At 55.7% G+C, this 13,371-nt stretch overlaps 2 protein-coding genes across 2 annotated transcripts; both read left to right on the top strand.

Annotated features, from left to right (window-relative positions):
- Positions 1-7,367: 7,367 nt before the first annotated feature.
- Positions 7,368-9,880, top strand: ColSpa_04238 (protein BNI4; the record flags this gene model as incomplete). The annotated part of the gene is made up of 2 exons (XM_049270450.1): positions 7,368-8,354; positions 8,486-9,880. The coding sequence occupies 2 exons, from the start codon at positions 7,368-7,370 to the stop codon at positions 9,878-9,880; spliced, it is 2,382 nt and encodes a 793-aa protein (XP_049126407.1).
- A 1,322-nt stretch (positions 9,881-11,202) lies between these two features.
- ColSpa_04237 (tRNA-dihydrouridine(20) synthase [NAD(P)+]) lies at positions 11,203-12,945 on the top strand (the record flags this gene model as incomplete). Its single annotated transcript, XM_049270449.1, has 2 exons — positions 11,203-11,349; positions 11,428-12,945. 2 exons carry the CDS (start codon positions 11,203-11,205, stop codon positions 12,943-12,945), a joined length of 1,665 nt encoding a protein of 554 aa, XP_049126406.1.
- Positions 12,946-13,371: the final 426 nt, after the last annotated feature.

Below are 13,371 nucleotides of genomic sequence, written 5' to 3'. Positions count from 1 at the left end.
CTCACGCATTGGCACAGGCCCACCCGAGTCTGTGCAAGTTGTGCGTCTGTCAAGCTTGGGCTGTTTAAATCCGAGGCGGATCTGAGGATCTGGGTCGCGCTGCTGCTGCTGCTGCTGCTGCTCTGAGCCAAGGGTCGCACGCGTTGTTGGCGCAAGTTGGATTCCCCGCAAGGCCTGAGGATAAGTTGCATGTGAAGTCGCAGCGTTGCAGTGGTTGGAATCTGAGCGTTGAGCCAATAATGGCTCGCAATTGACTCCCCGCACGGCGAAAGAAGAAATGGGGGACTGAGGCCATCCCGGTGACCGAGATGAGGAAAGAAAAAGAAAGCTTCTATCCTCCGATTATTGTTGCCCGCGCCTCTGTGTCTTTTTTGTCATTGTTGGTGGCGTGTAGACGGACGCGCTGGGGCGGCGCGACTGCCGGGCAAAAAAAACATGTCTCTCCGACTCTCTGATACCTAGTGTTGGAAAAAAAAGCCCTTGGCTCCGAGCATTGGGGTGTTAGATGGGATTGAAACAGCCGACAAAAGAAAAGACCTGTGTGTTCGATACCCGCATGGGCTAGCCCAGACGTTGAGGGACGCGCCCCCCAACCGAACGATTCGAGAAAAGTCGACTAGCCACAGGGAAGTTGCTGGAAGGCGTCGCGAGCCTGGATCACTCAGACGATGAGGGTGGGACCCCGTGGAAGCTTTCTTGCTTCGGTACGCTGAGCGAGTGGCACCTTCCACATCTTCCATGGTCCTGTGGTATTCGTCGACAGGTCCGACTTTGAGTGCCGAGACATGCCTCGACCAGCAGCAAAGCCTGTACGCCAGGTGGCGTCTCTTTCGAAAGCTGTAACAGTCGATAATACGGCGCAATGAAGTCGCAACATGCATAAGTCAGTCAACTGGCTGGGTGTGTTGGGTTGGTTGTTCGGGCATGACCTCTACGTCCGGACGTTTGGTTTCCTGCCATTTGGCCGTCTTGGCGCTTCCGAATGCCGCCGAAATAGAGATGCCCGCGTCGTCAAGCCCAGGGGATAACCGGAGGCTCTCTTTGCCTAACGCGCTGCCAGATCGGGACATGGCTGCGGAGTGGCAGGACGGCCTGTAGATATTCATCTCCGTATCAAAACGGAAATGGTTTCGTCCCCCCCATTCCGCGATTTGGTGCAGTCAGCCCAGAGCGTTAGCTACCAGGCTCGCATTCTGGACGGGGTCTGTGTTTGGGCAGGCGAGCTTGTTCATCCCTGGACAGGCGCCGAGGTAGCATCGTGATCGGATCCGACATTGATGAAGCTTCAGGTCTAGCGAAAGGAGACAAACAAGATGCGGCGACGAGGGTCCTCGCAAGATGGTCTGCCGCAGAAGTTTCCCCAGGTACGCAGTACTGAGTCGTTCGGCGGAGGTGTTGGGCGGACAGGGACGAGGGTATTTCGAACTATCGAGGATTTCTGCGGAGGGTTTGCTCCATGTGAGTGGGCTGAGGCACTTAATGAAAACGTTGCTGGAACCGGCCGAGAAAGCTTGTCGATGATATCGGGCTGATGAGCTGAACCTCCGGCGTGTCTGTCTGAACCGCGAGGACCGGAGGAGATGAACCGCGATGCATCTGCAAGGCTCAACTCTGTTTTTGCCGCATTTGACTGTCTAGACAAACCCGTCATTCCCGTCATTCGACTGTAAGCAAGGCAACTCGATGACTTGGACGTGCCTGCCTTGATCAAAGTCAATGACTTGTCCGCAGAGAAGCCTCGGCGTTTGGGACGGCCGTTTCAAGCAGACAGAGGCCTGTTTCTTACGAGATTTGAATCCTCTTGGTCTTGTCACCTGGCCTGGGCTTTGCCTCACACTTGCAGTACCCGCGAGCCGTTGGCTCCGACGGATTCCCTTTTGGTCAATGGCACTCATGGGTGTCGCCTGTGGCGTTGGCTACCTTGACTTGGGTAAGCTAGCCAGCAGCAGCCATGCCTCTCAATGCATCGCAGGAAGCGATAATAAAACGAGGGGAAGTACTGAGTGCCGAGTTCAGACATTGTGCCCAGGTATTGGCTGCTCACCCCAAGTCCGCAACCCTTCCTTCCTATCGTCCTCCAATTTTGTTTGATGCCGCGCAAGACCTCAGTTTGACATCGCCTGACCAACCTTGACCCTGAGCGCTGGATTCAGCTTCAGGAGCAAGCCCGAGCTTGTGCTTGTGCATGTGCTTGTGCTTGGATATGTTTGCAGACAAGGCTTGCTAGAATCGAGGACATGGGCGCGAATCATCCATAGTGCCAGGTACTCCGTAGCCGACATAGCGAATCTCTCGGGATCAATGCACGCATGGTGGAGATGCCATAGCGACGTTGACAGCAACGGAATCTTGTGCCTTACAACAGAATCGGACATTACCCCAAGGGCTCAGTGTTCTCGAGACACCTGGTAATACAGCATCGCAGGGCTGAAGTGGCTGTCTAGGCCGTGGGTTGTGCGGTGCATGGAAGATGCAGTAGGTTGCAAATTGCCCCCGATGGGGCCGTCCCTGGTTGTGCATCATGCTGGCGGGGCCCTGGCTCGTCTCTGAGGTTGTTGACAGGAAACCTTTCATTTCCAAAGCATGAGCCTTGGCCCATGGTGCGGAGTTTGGCTGGATCTGTTCAAGGAGGGGTTTCCTGCAAGCTCATATGGCCCAGGGGCCTGTGCAGTATACCGTATGCCAGCAATTCGTAGTGACCGACCGCGCCTCTCACCTTGGAATTCCTATGACCTCAGTCTAGCTCTATGCTTAGTGAACTAGGTTCGTGAGAAAGGTGGACGGGGGTTGTGCATTTATCTCAGCATCCCATGAATACCCTACAGGCAATTAATTGCTTACCTGCCCGCCCTGCCTATTGTACTAAGCATGCGAACGCATCACAACTCATCGGCAGGGGCGCCGGAAAGTTGTAGGGGCCGCAACGCCGCCGCATCGCCGCGAAAAGCGATCAGGGCCCGTTAGCAGGCATACATAGTACATACTAGCCCGTTAGCGTCAAATGCCCACCCCGTTACCGTTGTTGTCGACCTTGGCCCGTTTTAGCCTGTGAAAATCTCGTGTATGCTCGTCGTGGCCGTCGTCGCGATTTAGTCGTCGCCACTCGCGGTACGAGATGTATAGGTACTAAGTGGGGCGGACATGGCTGTCGCCCCTTTGCATGTAAGTGTTCGTGCTTCCCACGTACAACATACCTTGGATGTCTCTCCATCGCCCACCTCTCGTGTGCTAGTGTACTGGCGACCCGTTGGTCAGTCATCGTTGGTAGCCTGTCTGTCCTGTGGACCCCTTACTGGTCTTTCACCGTGGACTAAATATAGTGTAAAGGAACGAGCTAACGGCTCAGAGTCAAAGGAGAGAGGACGGCCAAGGATCAAAGAATGAAGGAGGGACAGCGAAAAGTGGCAGCGAGGCCTTGATAAATTCCAACGCCAGCAATAATGAACTGGATCGGATCGAAGGTCGGTCTTCGGCCAACGTCGTGAAGGCTGTCACCGGCGGCGGTTTCCAAGAGTCGGGCAAGCCGGGGTGCCGCATCCTGAGCGCAGGGCGAGTGTGAGATGGCCAGCCGATTGCCTGAGCGGTAGTCGGAGTATCTCCTGCAGATTCTTGGCAAGACAGATCACAGAGAGTGGCCGTGTAGTGTGCGCCGTGGTCGTCCGGATATAAAAAACATCGTCCGACCTGGGTTTGATAGCAGGCAAGGCAGGGCAGTGGCGCTGATGCTGCTTGCTGATTGCCCGCCAAGCTGCGGAGTTTATCACGGACGGCTTCATCTTTCTCCCCTTTCACTTCCCCCTCGTCGGCGATTGCCCGGGCGCCCAGACCAACCAGGCCGAGTCCGACGGCAGCAGCTCCAGACGTCCTCCATGAGCTGGTTCCGCAAGTTGGCCCTTGTGGAGCGAAAGACAGAGCAGAGCGGTGGAGGAGTAGCCCTGGAATTTTCCCCCGTCAGAACAGGGGACGCCATCCCTTCCGATATGCACGTAGCATTACCTCACCACATTTAGCAAGGCGAAGCCACTGCGGTGGGGTACTTTGAAAGTCAAATACGGGGGAGAGGGTGCCCTTGTTTTTCCCTTCGTATCCGCCGATTATCCCACGCATTAAATGACTGACAACTGCACCGCGCCACACACTGCACTGCAGAAGGTGAGAGACACCTCCAAAGACAAGATTGAGGCGACCCGAGTTGTGATTGGCCGATGGCGTGGGTGAGGTATGCTGTTGTTGTACCACCTTGGCGGTCTGTTGTCTAGCCCGCCGAGAGCTGCGTCGATGAGCCTAATGCCTAAGTTGGAGCTTTGGTGAGTCTAGGCAGTGCAGTATCCGTACTTGCGCCCCTCGGTACGATCGGCAGGTCAGTTAAGTCAAGGAATCTGCAGTTCGTTCCATTGTGTAAATGGGTGGTGAATGCGAGAGTGCGAGTGTGCCTCAATCCCGAAGAGCCGGCTCCCTGTTGGAGTTCAGCACCACCTAGCTATGCATCCGTACAGTGCTGCAGCGTGCAGACCTTTCGTAAGGGACCCGAGGCGAGAGGCTGAGAAGGTGTACTAGTAGGTAGTGTAGGTGCGGATGCTAGGCAAGGTAGGATCAGGTATCAGCGTGCATTGGTTGTAGACCAAATAGTAGGGGATGGCTTTGCAAGCTGGGCGTTTCGTTCCCGCCTCCTCGAGCCCCTTGAGGTTCTTTAGGCGCAAAGCAAAACGGTGGTGGATTGCTGTTACGTGAAGTTTGTTCCTGGAGCACCATCTCATCTCCTCGTCTGACTTTGGCCGTGCCTGGGCCTGTGCCGCATGGTCTTCGTGGTTGCACCTGGGGGCAAGGGGGTTGTGGTAGGGGAGTTGATGTCAAGGTCGCGGTCGTGTTCCTTACAGAGGAAGGAAGAAGAGAGATGCGTCGAACGTGCTCTTATTTGTTATGCATCTGCGTGTGATTCTTGCAGCGCTCTTGCTTGGTAGGCTGTCGCCGAAGTGTGACCTGTTTAATCCCGTGTTTCGGTGTTGAAGTACGGAGGCGAGGGCGGGGCCGGGATTGGCGCGTTCAAATGTTGTGGTGTCGGCAGCATCATGCAAGAGCTAGATGCGCATCAATGTTTTTGTTGTTTCTCTTTGGGGTTATTCAGGACTCGGGAGACACTATGCGCATGGCGGCGGGCAATTCCAGTCGCCCAGGAGCAACATGAGCAAGGGGTAGCGTGGTTATGATTCGCCGCCTGTCGTCCAGTCGTCCAATGACAGGATGACAAAATTCTCCAGGCCGAGAGACAATTCCCTTGACGAGTGATGAGACGAAAGAGACGCGTTTTGGCCATTCCTATTTGGGCCATTTTGGGGAGGATTGGGGGGATCCGCCCTGTGTGCGGCTAACGAAGAGGGATGGGATGTTGATGACGACGTGCTGTTTTACACAGGGTCCCGATCATGTCCGCGTCCCCCTTTCGCTGGGGTTCCAAGGTTCGCCGGTGCTCCTTCCTGACCGTCGAGTTTGTTTGTAATGCCTGCGCTGGCGGGGTTTCGTTGTTGTTGGTTGTGTTTCTGCCGCCGTTGGTTCAGTTCAGTGAGAGGAGCAAGAAAAAACTCGGGCAGGACCGAAGCGGATGAGAATGGACTTGACCAGACTGGACACTGGTTGGTGATGAGGCAAGTGAGATGGAGGAAGACGGCGACAAGCAAAGCAAATGGGGGAAACACTCGAACGTTCCCTTCTCTCTCGGTCGCCTTCTCTCTTGCTCTCCAACACGCAGTAGCCCCAGTTCACCGCACTTGCAGGACTAATTTGGACCAGTCAGACACCGTGGCGTTGGACAGGGGCTCCCAGGCTGCCGTGGGAAAGCACAGGGTACATGGGATCAAGGATAGGGGACCGATGGTCAAGGACGTGTGGATGTGCATTTGCTAGGTAAAAGTACAGAGACGCAGCCCGCAGATGTTGCATCATGTACCTCTGCCGCCACAAAACGTAGTGAGGGTACTTATGTCTGTGAGTATCCATAGTGGAACTCCATCGTCGTCTGGCTCCAGCAGACCAATGCAGCATCGGTACGATACCCAAAAACCTTCCCATTTGGCAATCTCCATCTCGAACCCTTCCACACCCCCAAGCCGCCATTTGCCCATTTGCCTGACAGAACTCCTTCTCCTCCTCTCCTCCTAGGAACTCCCTCTCACCACACCCGACTTCCTCTCTCTGTATCCCCTCAAAAAAACTAATCCCGTTTCCCTTCCCTTTCTTTCCCCTTCTTCCTTCTGTTCCCCCCCTCTTCTACCGCCTCTCTGCCCCCAATTTCACCGTCTCCCCAAAAACCCATTCCATCCCATCGACGTGCCCCCTTTTTATCACCGTCCCCCAAAAAAATATTCGCGAGAATCTCAAGAGGTTGCCTGACTCTCAGGGTCCTTTCCTGGCGTGGTCTCCATATTCAACTGCCCGGGTCCATCGTTGCCCCCGATCACACCTCGCCTCGTCCATCGCCTATCCTGCGTTCCTGTCGTTTTCTCTCCCTTCTGCTTGTCGTCCATCCGTCCTACCGAGACCAAAGAAAAAACAAACCCGCGCCCTTACAACGCCTTACGAATGCCCTTCTCCTTTTTCGTGAACCCAACACTCGAAGAAACAAACGTCCTGCCCACACCCGACGACAAGGCGAGCTCTTCTGGCTGACTCGGCGCCAGCCTACTCTCCCTCCCAACGATTACCTTTGCTGCGATATCGAACCGGATACGAGTGCCCGAGATTCTCATGTTCTTGGTCGACTGCTAGCTTTGCTTCGAGTTGTCTCTGTGACACTTGATCTCTCTTTCCCTTGGTCGATTGTTCCGTCGTCCTGTACCCGTCCTCTCTAAACAGGAGTGTTTCGCGGTGACAGCGAATCACCCTCTCTCCCCTCCGTACAACAAATCTCTTGTTGTCTCCTCCCGGCCGCAGGCGACCTTCGATTCCACGATCGCTATTTGATTATAAACGACACTCCCGTTTCATTCAGGAGAACACCAAGGAACGCGGGATAGTTTGACTAACCTACCGTCCCGTGCTCTCGAACCGAAGAAAGGTTTGTAGGATTCACATTCCCTTCGCTTTCGTAGGCATCATCAGACGTGTCATGCATCGCACAAGCGTCAGCCGCCCTATCCTTCAAAGGGCATGTTTGCTGCTGACATTGGCGCCAAAAATGGTTCACCCTTGCTAACATACCTGCGTTTCCAGTGTTGAGCATTTCCGTTTAAACAAATCGCTAGCCACACCACGTCATCTACGCCATTCCAACGTCGTGTCCCAGTCTTGCTTAAACCCGAGCAAGTCGAGCGACTAAGCGACCGGCGAAGGAGTACTTGTTCGGCACTTCTCTGTTGTCGGTTGCTTGGAACATGGCTGCGTTGGTTCAAACGTATCCTCAGCAGACCAGCACTGTCACCACACTCGAGTCGAGACCCTCTGGCAATATGATCCCCGCACAAGCTCAGGCAAACCAGCAGTACATGGCTGCCCAGCAAGCACAGAGAAACTTCTCTGGCTCGGGCGTGTATCGCGGCAGCAACGCTCCGATCCAGCCATATGCCTTCACCAGCACCCCGAGCCTGAATAACAACGGCCAGTGGCAGCAGTACGGTAGCGGTTACCGCACTTCATCTTCTCCTGCCGTTCCGACACAGGGCATGGTTCACGGCCACGACGCAAGCCGATCGCGTCATTCCGGAAGCGCTTCAATGTCCCACGCTGGCTACAACCACGGCATGGGAACAAGCAAAGGTGGATCGAGGGACGACTTGGCGATTCCTGCTGCTCGCACGAACTCGCAGGCCCCGAGACCACAGTCGGCGTATTTGGCAGGCACCACAACACAACAGCAAATGGCATTCGCTCAGACCCCTGGGACTAAGACTACGCCTGATCGTTACCGGCGCCCGGCTTTACAGCAACAACAAACTCGCCAGGTTAGTGCCCCGTCAGGCTCAGGCATGGCTACTATTAGTCATTTGTACAACGCTCCCGAGCAGAAGAGCGCGTCAGTGCGAGGCCGAACGCCGTCCTACCAGGGCAGGCCAAACAGTGTTTACGGTGCGGCCGATGACATGCAATTAAACCGGCAACAAACCGAGGATGGCAAGCGTCTCAGGCGGCGCAGCATGCACTCGCTTGATTCTGCCGATTATCCCAAGCCGCTAACCCCACAGGAATTCTCTCATTCGGAAGAATCCTCCCGTCCCGACCGCCGTCCAACTCCCAAAAACAACGAAAAGACGCTCCGCATGGTTTCCACCCTCGCACCTCCTGTCGACAACAACATGCATGCCCGTAATGGCAGCGCCGAAAGCCTGGCATCAAGCCGAAGCAGCCATTCACGCCCATCGTCGGTAAGTATCCACGCCCCTTTTTGCCGTTTCACCGTCGGCGTCTTCGCCTTATCCCTTCATTCGATTGCCCAATCATGCACCGGCCCGATCATCCTGAATTGTTCCATCGCTAACAAGGTTATTCCCGCTAGTCTGCCAACCGCAGCGTACCCACCCCCACGGCCAACCCCTCTTCCTCTTCGACTTCTTCCAACCCGGATGATGGCTCATTGAAACAAGATTATCCCAAACTTGTCAACATCCCGCCTCGAAGTTCATCATCAGATGCGGCCAAAAGGCAGTCAACGCCTTCTCCCCTCTCCAAGCCGGTGACCATGGCGACCGACACAAGTCCCCAAAAACCACCTTCCTCTCTGGGCAATGCACCGCAGCAGGCGTCGGCGCAGGGCGCGCCCACATCCACCACGGCCAACGCTAGCAGCCCCGCCGCCCAGCAGTTGGCAGCGATTAATCAAAAGAGCACGAGGTCGAAAAGCAAGACGTCGCGATTGCGCAGAGCCTTTTCGTTTGGCAGCGCGGCCGATTTCAAAAAGGCTGCCGGTCCCGATGCCGCACCTTCCGAAGCCAGCAACGCGGCCGACCCGTCCCGATTGCACAAGGACCCGACGGCTACTGACATCTACGATGCCGAACAAGCCGCTATTGTCAAGAAGCAGGAGGAGGGAGGAATCGGAAACAACATCTACGGCGGACGACTATTCTCCAACTCGACGGACAACCTGTCAATCTCTTCGACGGCGTCGTCTGCCTCCATCATGATCCGTAAGATGGGTCGTGGCATGAAAAAGAGTACACGAAACCTGGTTGGCCTGTTCAGACCCAAATCTGTGATTGGCGTCCCAGCAGCTGATGCGCTGGCTCCGGAAGCCAGCCAGGCCGCCGTGTCTATGATCACCGTCGAGGCCGAAAGGATCAACGTCAATGCGGATCCTCGTGCGCAGACCGGTGGCGGCACTGGGTTTCCCCATTTGGAGCGAAACTCGCTTGATATCTCCAACACTCCCAGCATGGTATCCGAACGCGCTGGAAGTTCTGGCACCGATAGTGCTGGGCGAAAGAGCATTGTTGGCGGTGACAAGGAGCGCGCCGAGGTGCTTGCAGCTGTTAGGAAGGGGATTCTGAAGCACAACAACAACCGATCAGCTAGCCCTGCTCGCGAGCGCATTTCCAACTTTGAGCTTCCTGCGATTCCCAGCATCGCCGACTCGCCCATTTCCACCGCCCCGAGCACGCCGAATGATGAGGCCCAGGGCCACAAGCGATCTGGATCCGTAGCTATTGGCACTGAGGACTACTTCATGACTGCTCTCCGACTTCGTCAGGACAGTAAGAGTGCCCCGGGAACGCCTTCGGGATCGGCCAAGAGAAACGCAACCTTTTCGCCAAGGATCATCTTCCACGACACATGGCCGAGTGGCGAGTACGACCGTCGGGGTGATATCGCAACCTGCAACCGCCTCACGCCAATGTTGGCTCAGCAAATCAAGGAAGAACTAAACACGTTCAAGATGGTATGCCGACACTGATCCACTCTTTCCATCTCGTGCACTGCTGACCATCTAAAGGAAATGGAAGTTCATGAAAACTCCAAGATTTACACGCACTTCTTCTAACGACGGCTACGCCTGCAAGACGGAATCTTCCTACTTCTGTTTCTTGATGGTGGGCAATGACGCCCAATCATGTATTTGAACTACATTTACCATTCGACGGCGTTCAGGAACAGCATCGTACGGTGTCAGGGCGTTCATCAATCGTCACTTGACAGCATTTTCTTGCCTGACTGAGAAGCCTACCCCGGCCGCCCTTCGTCGATTAATCCTTTTTTACTTTTCTATTTTACTTTTTACAACGGGTGGGGAGGCATACGAAAGAAGGCGGCCGGAAAGACAGGATGGCCTTCAGTGGCCAGTCAGTGCAGAAGACGGGTCAAAAGCCTGTTTGCATTTGGGCAGCGATCACACGGACCTCGAGGACACGACGGCGGCAACGATTTGCGGCCTCCAATCGTCTTACACTTTTTTATCAGATGGGCCCAAGCCCTCTGGCGTACAGCATGCAGACTCTGAAAGGATCTCATCGCTCGCACTCGGCACTCGGTCGGGTTTTACTGTGTTGGTATTTGCTTTGTTGGTGTCAAAGGACTTTTCTTTATCTGTGGGTTCTCTTCGAATTACATCGTCGCATTCTAGTTCGTCGGGTCAAGAGGAGGCAGAATAGAGTGTGTGGCTTTTTTCCATCCAAAAACAGCTTTAGTCTCAGCGAGGTCTCGATGCTGGTATCGACCGCTCCAGCGAATTGAATACTTAAGAGCGGACCGGGTTCAGGAGAAGGTTTCTCGCATGTGACAACTGTTTACTCCTGGAACAATGCTGCGTTGAGTTATTGTGCGTGCCTTGACCCGTCTGACACACTGTCTCAGTGCTAGACTCAGATGGTTCTTGTCGGGGCCCATGACGAGCAATCGTACCAGATACTATGTACCTCGAAGGGGCGCACCGATTGCTCGATCGGCGGGGCGACGTCATTCGCTGTGTATGAATGTTTGCCCCTACCTTGCCAACCTTCCATGGGGGACAGTTTGACCCATGGCCCCACCAATCAGATAAGATACCTCAATCCGGGGTTCTCAGCCTTGCACTCTGTCTGGCGCAAGGCTTGAAAAATTTCTGCTTCTGTCACGGCCCCGTCATATCAGCTCCAGACGAACGACACACGACTGGCGATGCCACATTTGGTCGCATAGCCTATATCCAGTATAGTCGACACTCTGGAGGGGGTTTTCAAGCTGTGGAGGCTCCGGACGTCTCAGACAAGCCGGCTCGCCCGTTTTTATACTTCGACAAAAATGGCGACAACGACCGAGACCCCGACCGCGGGGCTTGAGGCTGGAGGAGCGGCAACGACCGGGCCGAAGCTGCACGGTCGGGCTTTCTACGAGAGCATTGGAAGTCCAAAGTATATCCTCGCTCCCATGGTGGATCAATCTGAATTCGTAAGTCTGGCGCAGCTCGTGCTGGTTTTGGAAGGGCAGGCTCGAACAGAACGCTAACGTTGGCGATAACCGTTGCAGGCCTGGAGAATGCTGACTCGGTCGTTCATACCGCCATCTGAGCAGAAGAACATGGTGGCCTACACGCCCATGTTTCACGCGCGGCTTTACAAAGACACGGAAAATTATCGCCAGTGCCACTTCCAAGCCGTGCGACCCAGTGACTCGACCGACTCGAACCCGACGCCGCAGGCCTGGCTCGACGGCAACCCCTCCATCGACCGCCCCCTCTTCGTGCAGTTCTGCGCAAACGACCCCGATGCTCTCCTCGGCGCTGCGCTTAGGGTCGCGCCGTACTGCGACGCCGTGGATCTGAATCTGGGATGTCCGCAGGGCATCGCCAAGAAAGGAAAATACGGTGCTTTTCTACAGGAGGACCAAGAGCTTATCTTCAAGCTCATCAACACCCTGCACCAAAACCTGCCGATCCCTGTGACGGCGAAGATCAGGATACTAGATACTAAGGAGGCAACGCTCGCGTATGCCAAGAATGTACTGTCGGCCGGCGCGTCGATACTCACGGTTCACGGAAGGTTGAGGGAGCAGAAGGGTCACTTGACGGGCTTAGCGGACTGGGGTATCATCAAGTGGTTGAGGGAGCAACTGCCGCCGGAAACAGTGCTTTTTGCTAACGGAAACATCCTGCAGCATGAGGACCTCCAGCGTGCGTTGGACGCCACCGGCGCAGACGGCATCATGAGCGCCGAGGGAAACCTCAGCGATCCCACCATTTTCAGCCCGCCGCCTGGATCCGGGACTGAGACGCGGGAGTACTGGCGCGGCAAGGACGGCAAGGGTGGGTACCGCGTGGACGCGGTGATGAGGCGATACATGGACATCTTGCACAAGTACGCCGCGGGCGAGGAGCCACCTTCGAGGCGACCCCTCTTCGTGCCCGGCGACGACATGGCGTGGATGGAGGAAATGGACAAGGCCCTGGCGGAAGAGGATGAACCGGAGCGCAAGAAGCGCAGGAAGGACACGCCTAAGCTTGGGAAGAGCCGGACGCTGAGCCCCAACTATTCGGCAATGCAGCCGCACATGTTCCACCTGCTCCGGCACTTTGTGTCGAAGCACACCGACGTGCGGGACCTGCTCGCCAAGAGCCGGGCCGGTGACCTGGAGGCGTACGAGAAGATTCTGAGCATGGTGGAGAGGAAGGTCGCGGACGGGCTGATTGAGTACGAGAAGGTCGGGGCTGCGATGTTCGAGGGCGACGAGGTCCTGGGCCCCGCGGCGGATGCGGAGGAGGTGGTCGAGGAGAACGGGGAGAGCTCCAGGGGCGCCATCAAGCGGTGCAAGAGGCCGTGGTGGGTTGTGCAGCCCATCATCCGGCCTTTGCCCAAGGAGGCCATGGCCAAGGGCGCCGTGTCGTTGAGCAAGAAAGACAAGGCCAAGCTGGGCAAGGCGGAGAATGGTGAGATTGCCAACGGTGAGGCTGCGGTGGCGGTCAACGGGGAGGCCGAGAAGGAGAAGACGGCGGGGCAGAGTGTTCAGGAGAAGGTCCTGGAGACTGACGACAAGTTGCTCGCGGGTTGAAGTGAGTTTCGGTCAGAAGATGAATAAAGTAAACAAGCATTTAGAATAATATACCCCTCTCTCCCGAGATTTTATTGCATGAGTGCGGAGTCTATGGCTTGGTGAAGCCCACTCTGCTCTTTTCCCCAGTCCTTCGAGAAGCCTGTACCAAGGCGCTAAGCCTGGGAGGTCGCTGGTGTTTGATATCTCGTTCGTGAACAGGGACCAGAACTGTGACCCATGCTTCAAACGGCCGGCCTTTTGCTTCTTGCTAACAAAGGTGGTAGGTATGGCCTGACCCGAGGCCTCCATCTAGTGCATTGTTGCAAACGCTTGCGAAATCCCGACCAGGCGTGGAGAGCGCAGTGACAGTCTAACACATGTCGTACATAGTAAGACGTGGGGTTCATCGAGATGAACCTGTTTGTCACGTTGGGAGCATTGGCA

Source organism: Colletotrichum spaethianum, assembly GCF_022836535.1.
Source record: "Colletotrichum spaethianum MAFF 239500 DNA, contig08, whole genome shotgun sequence".
NCBI classification, from domain to species: Eukaryota; Fungi; Ascomycota; class Sordariomycetes; order Glomerellales; family Glomerellaceae; genus Colletotrichum; species Colletotrichum spaethianum.
The sequence above is the reverse complement of the archived record's forward strand: the minus strand, read 5'-3'. Positions and strand labels throughout refer to the sequence as shown.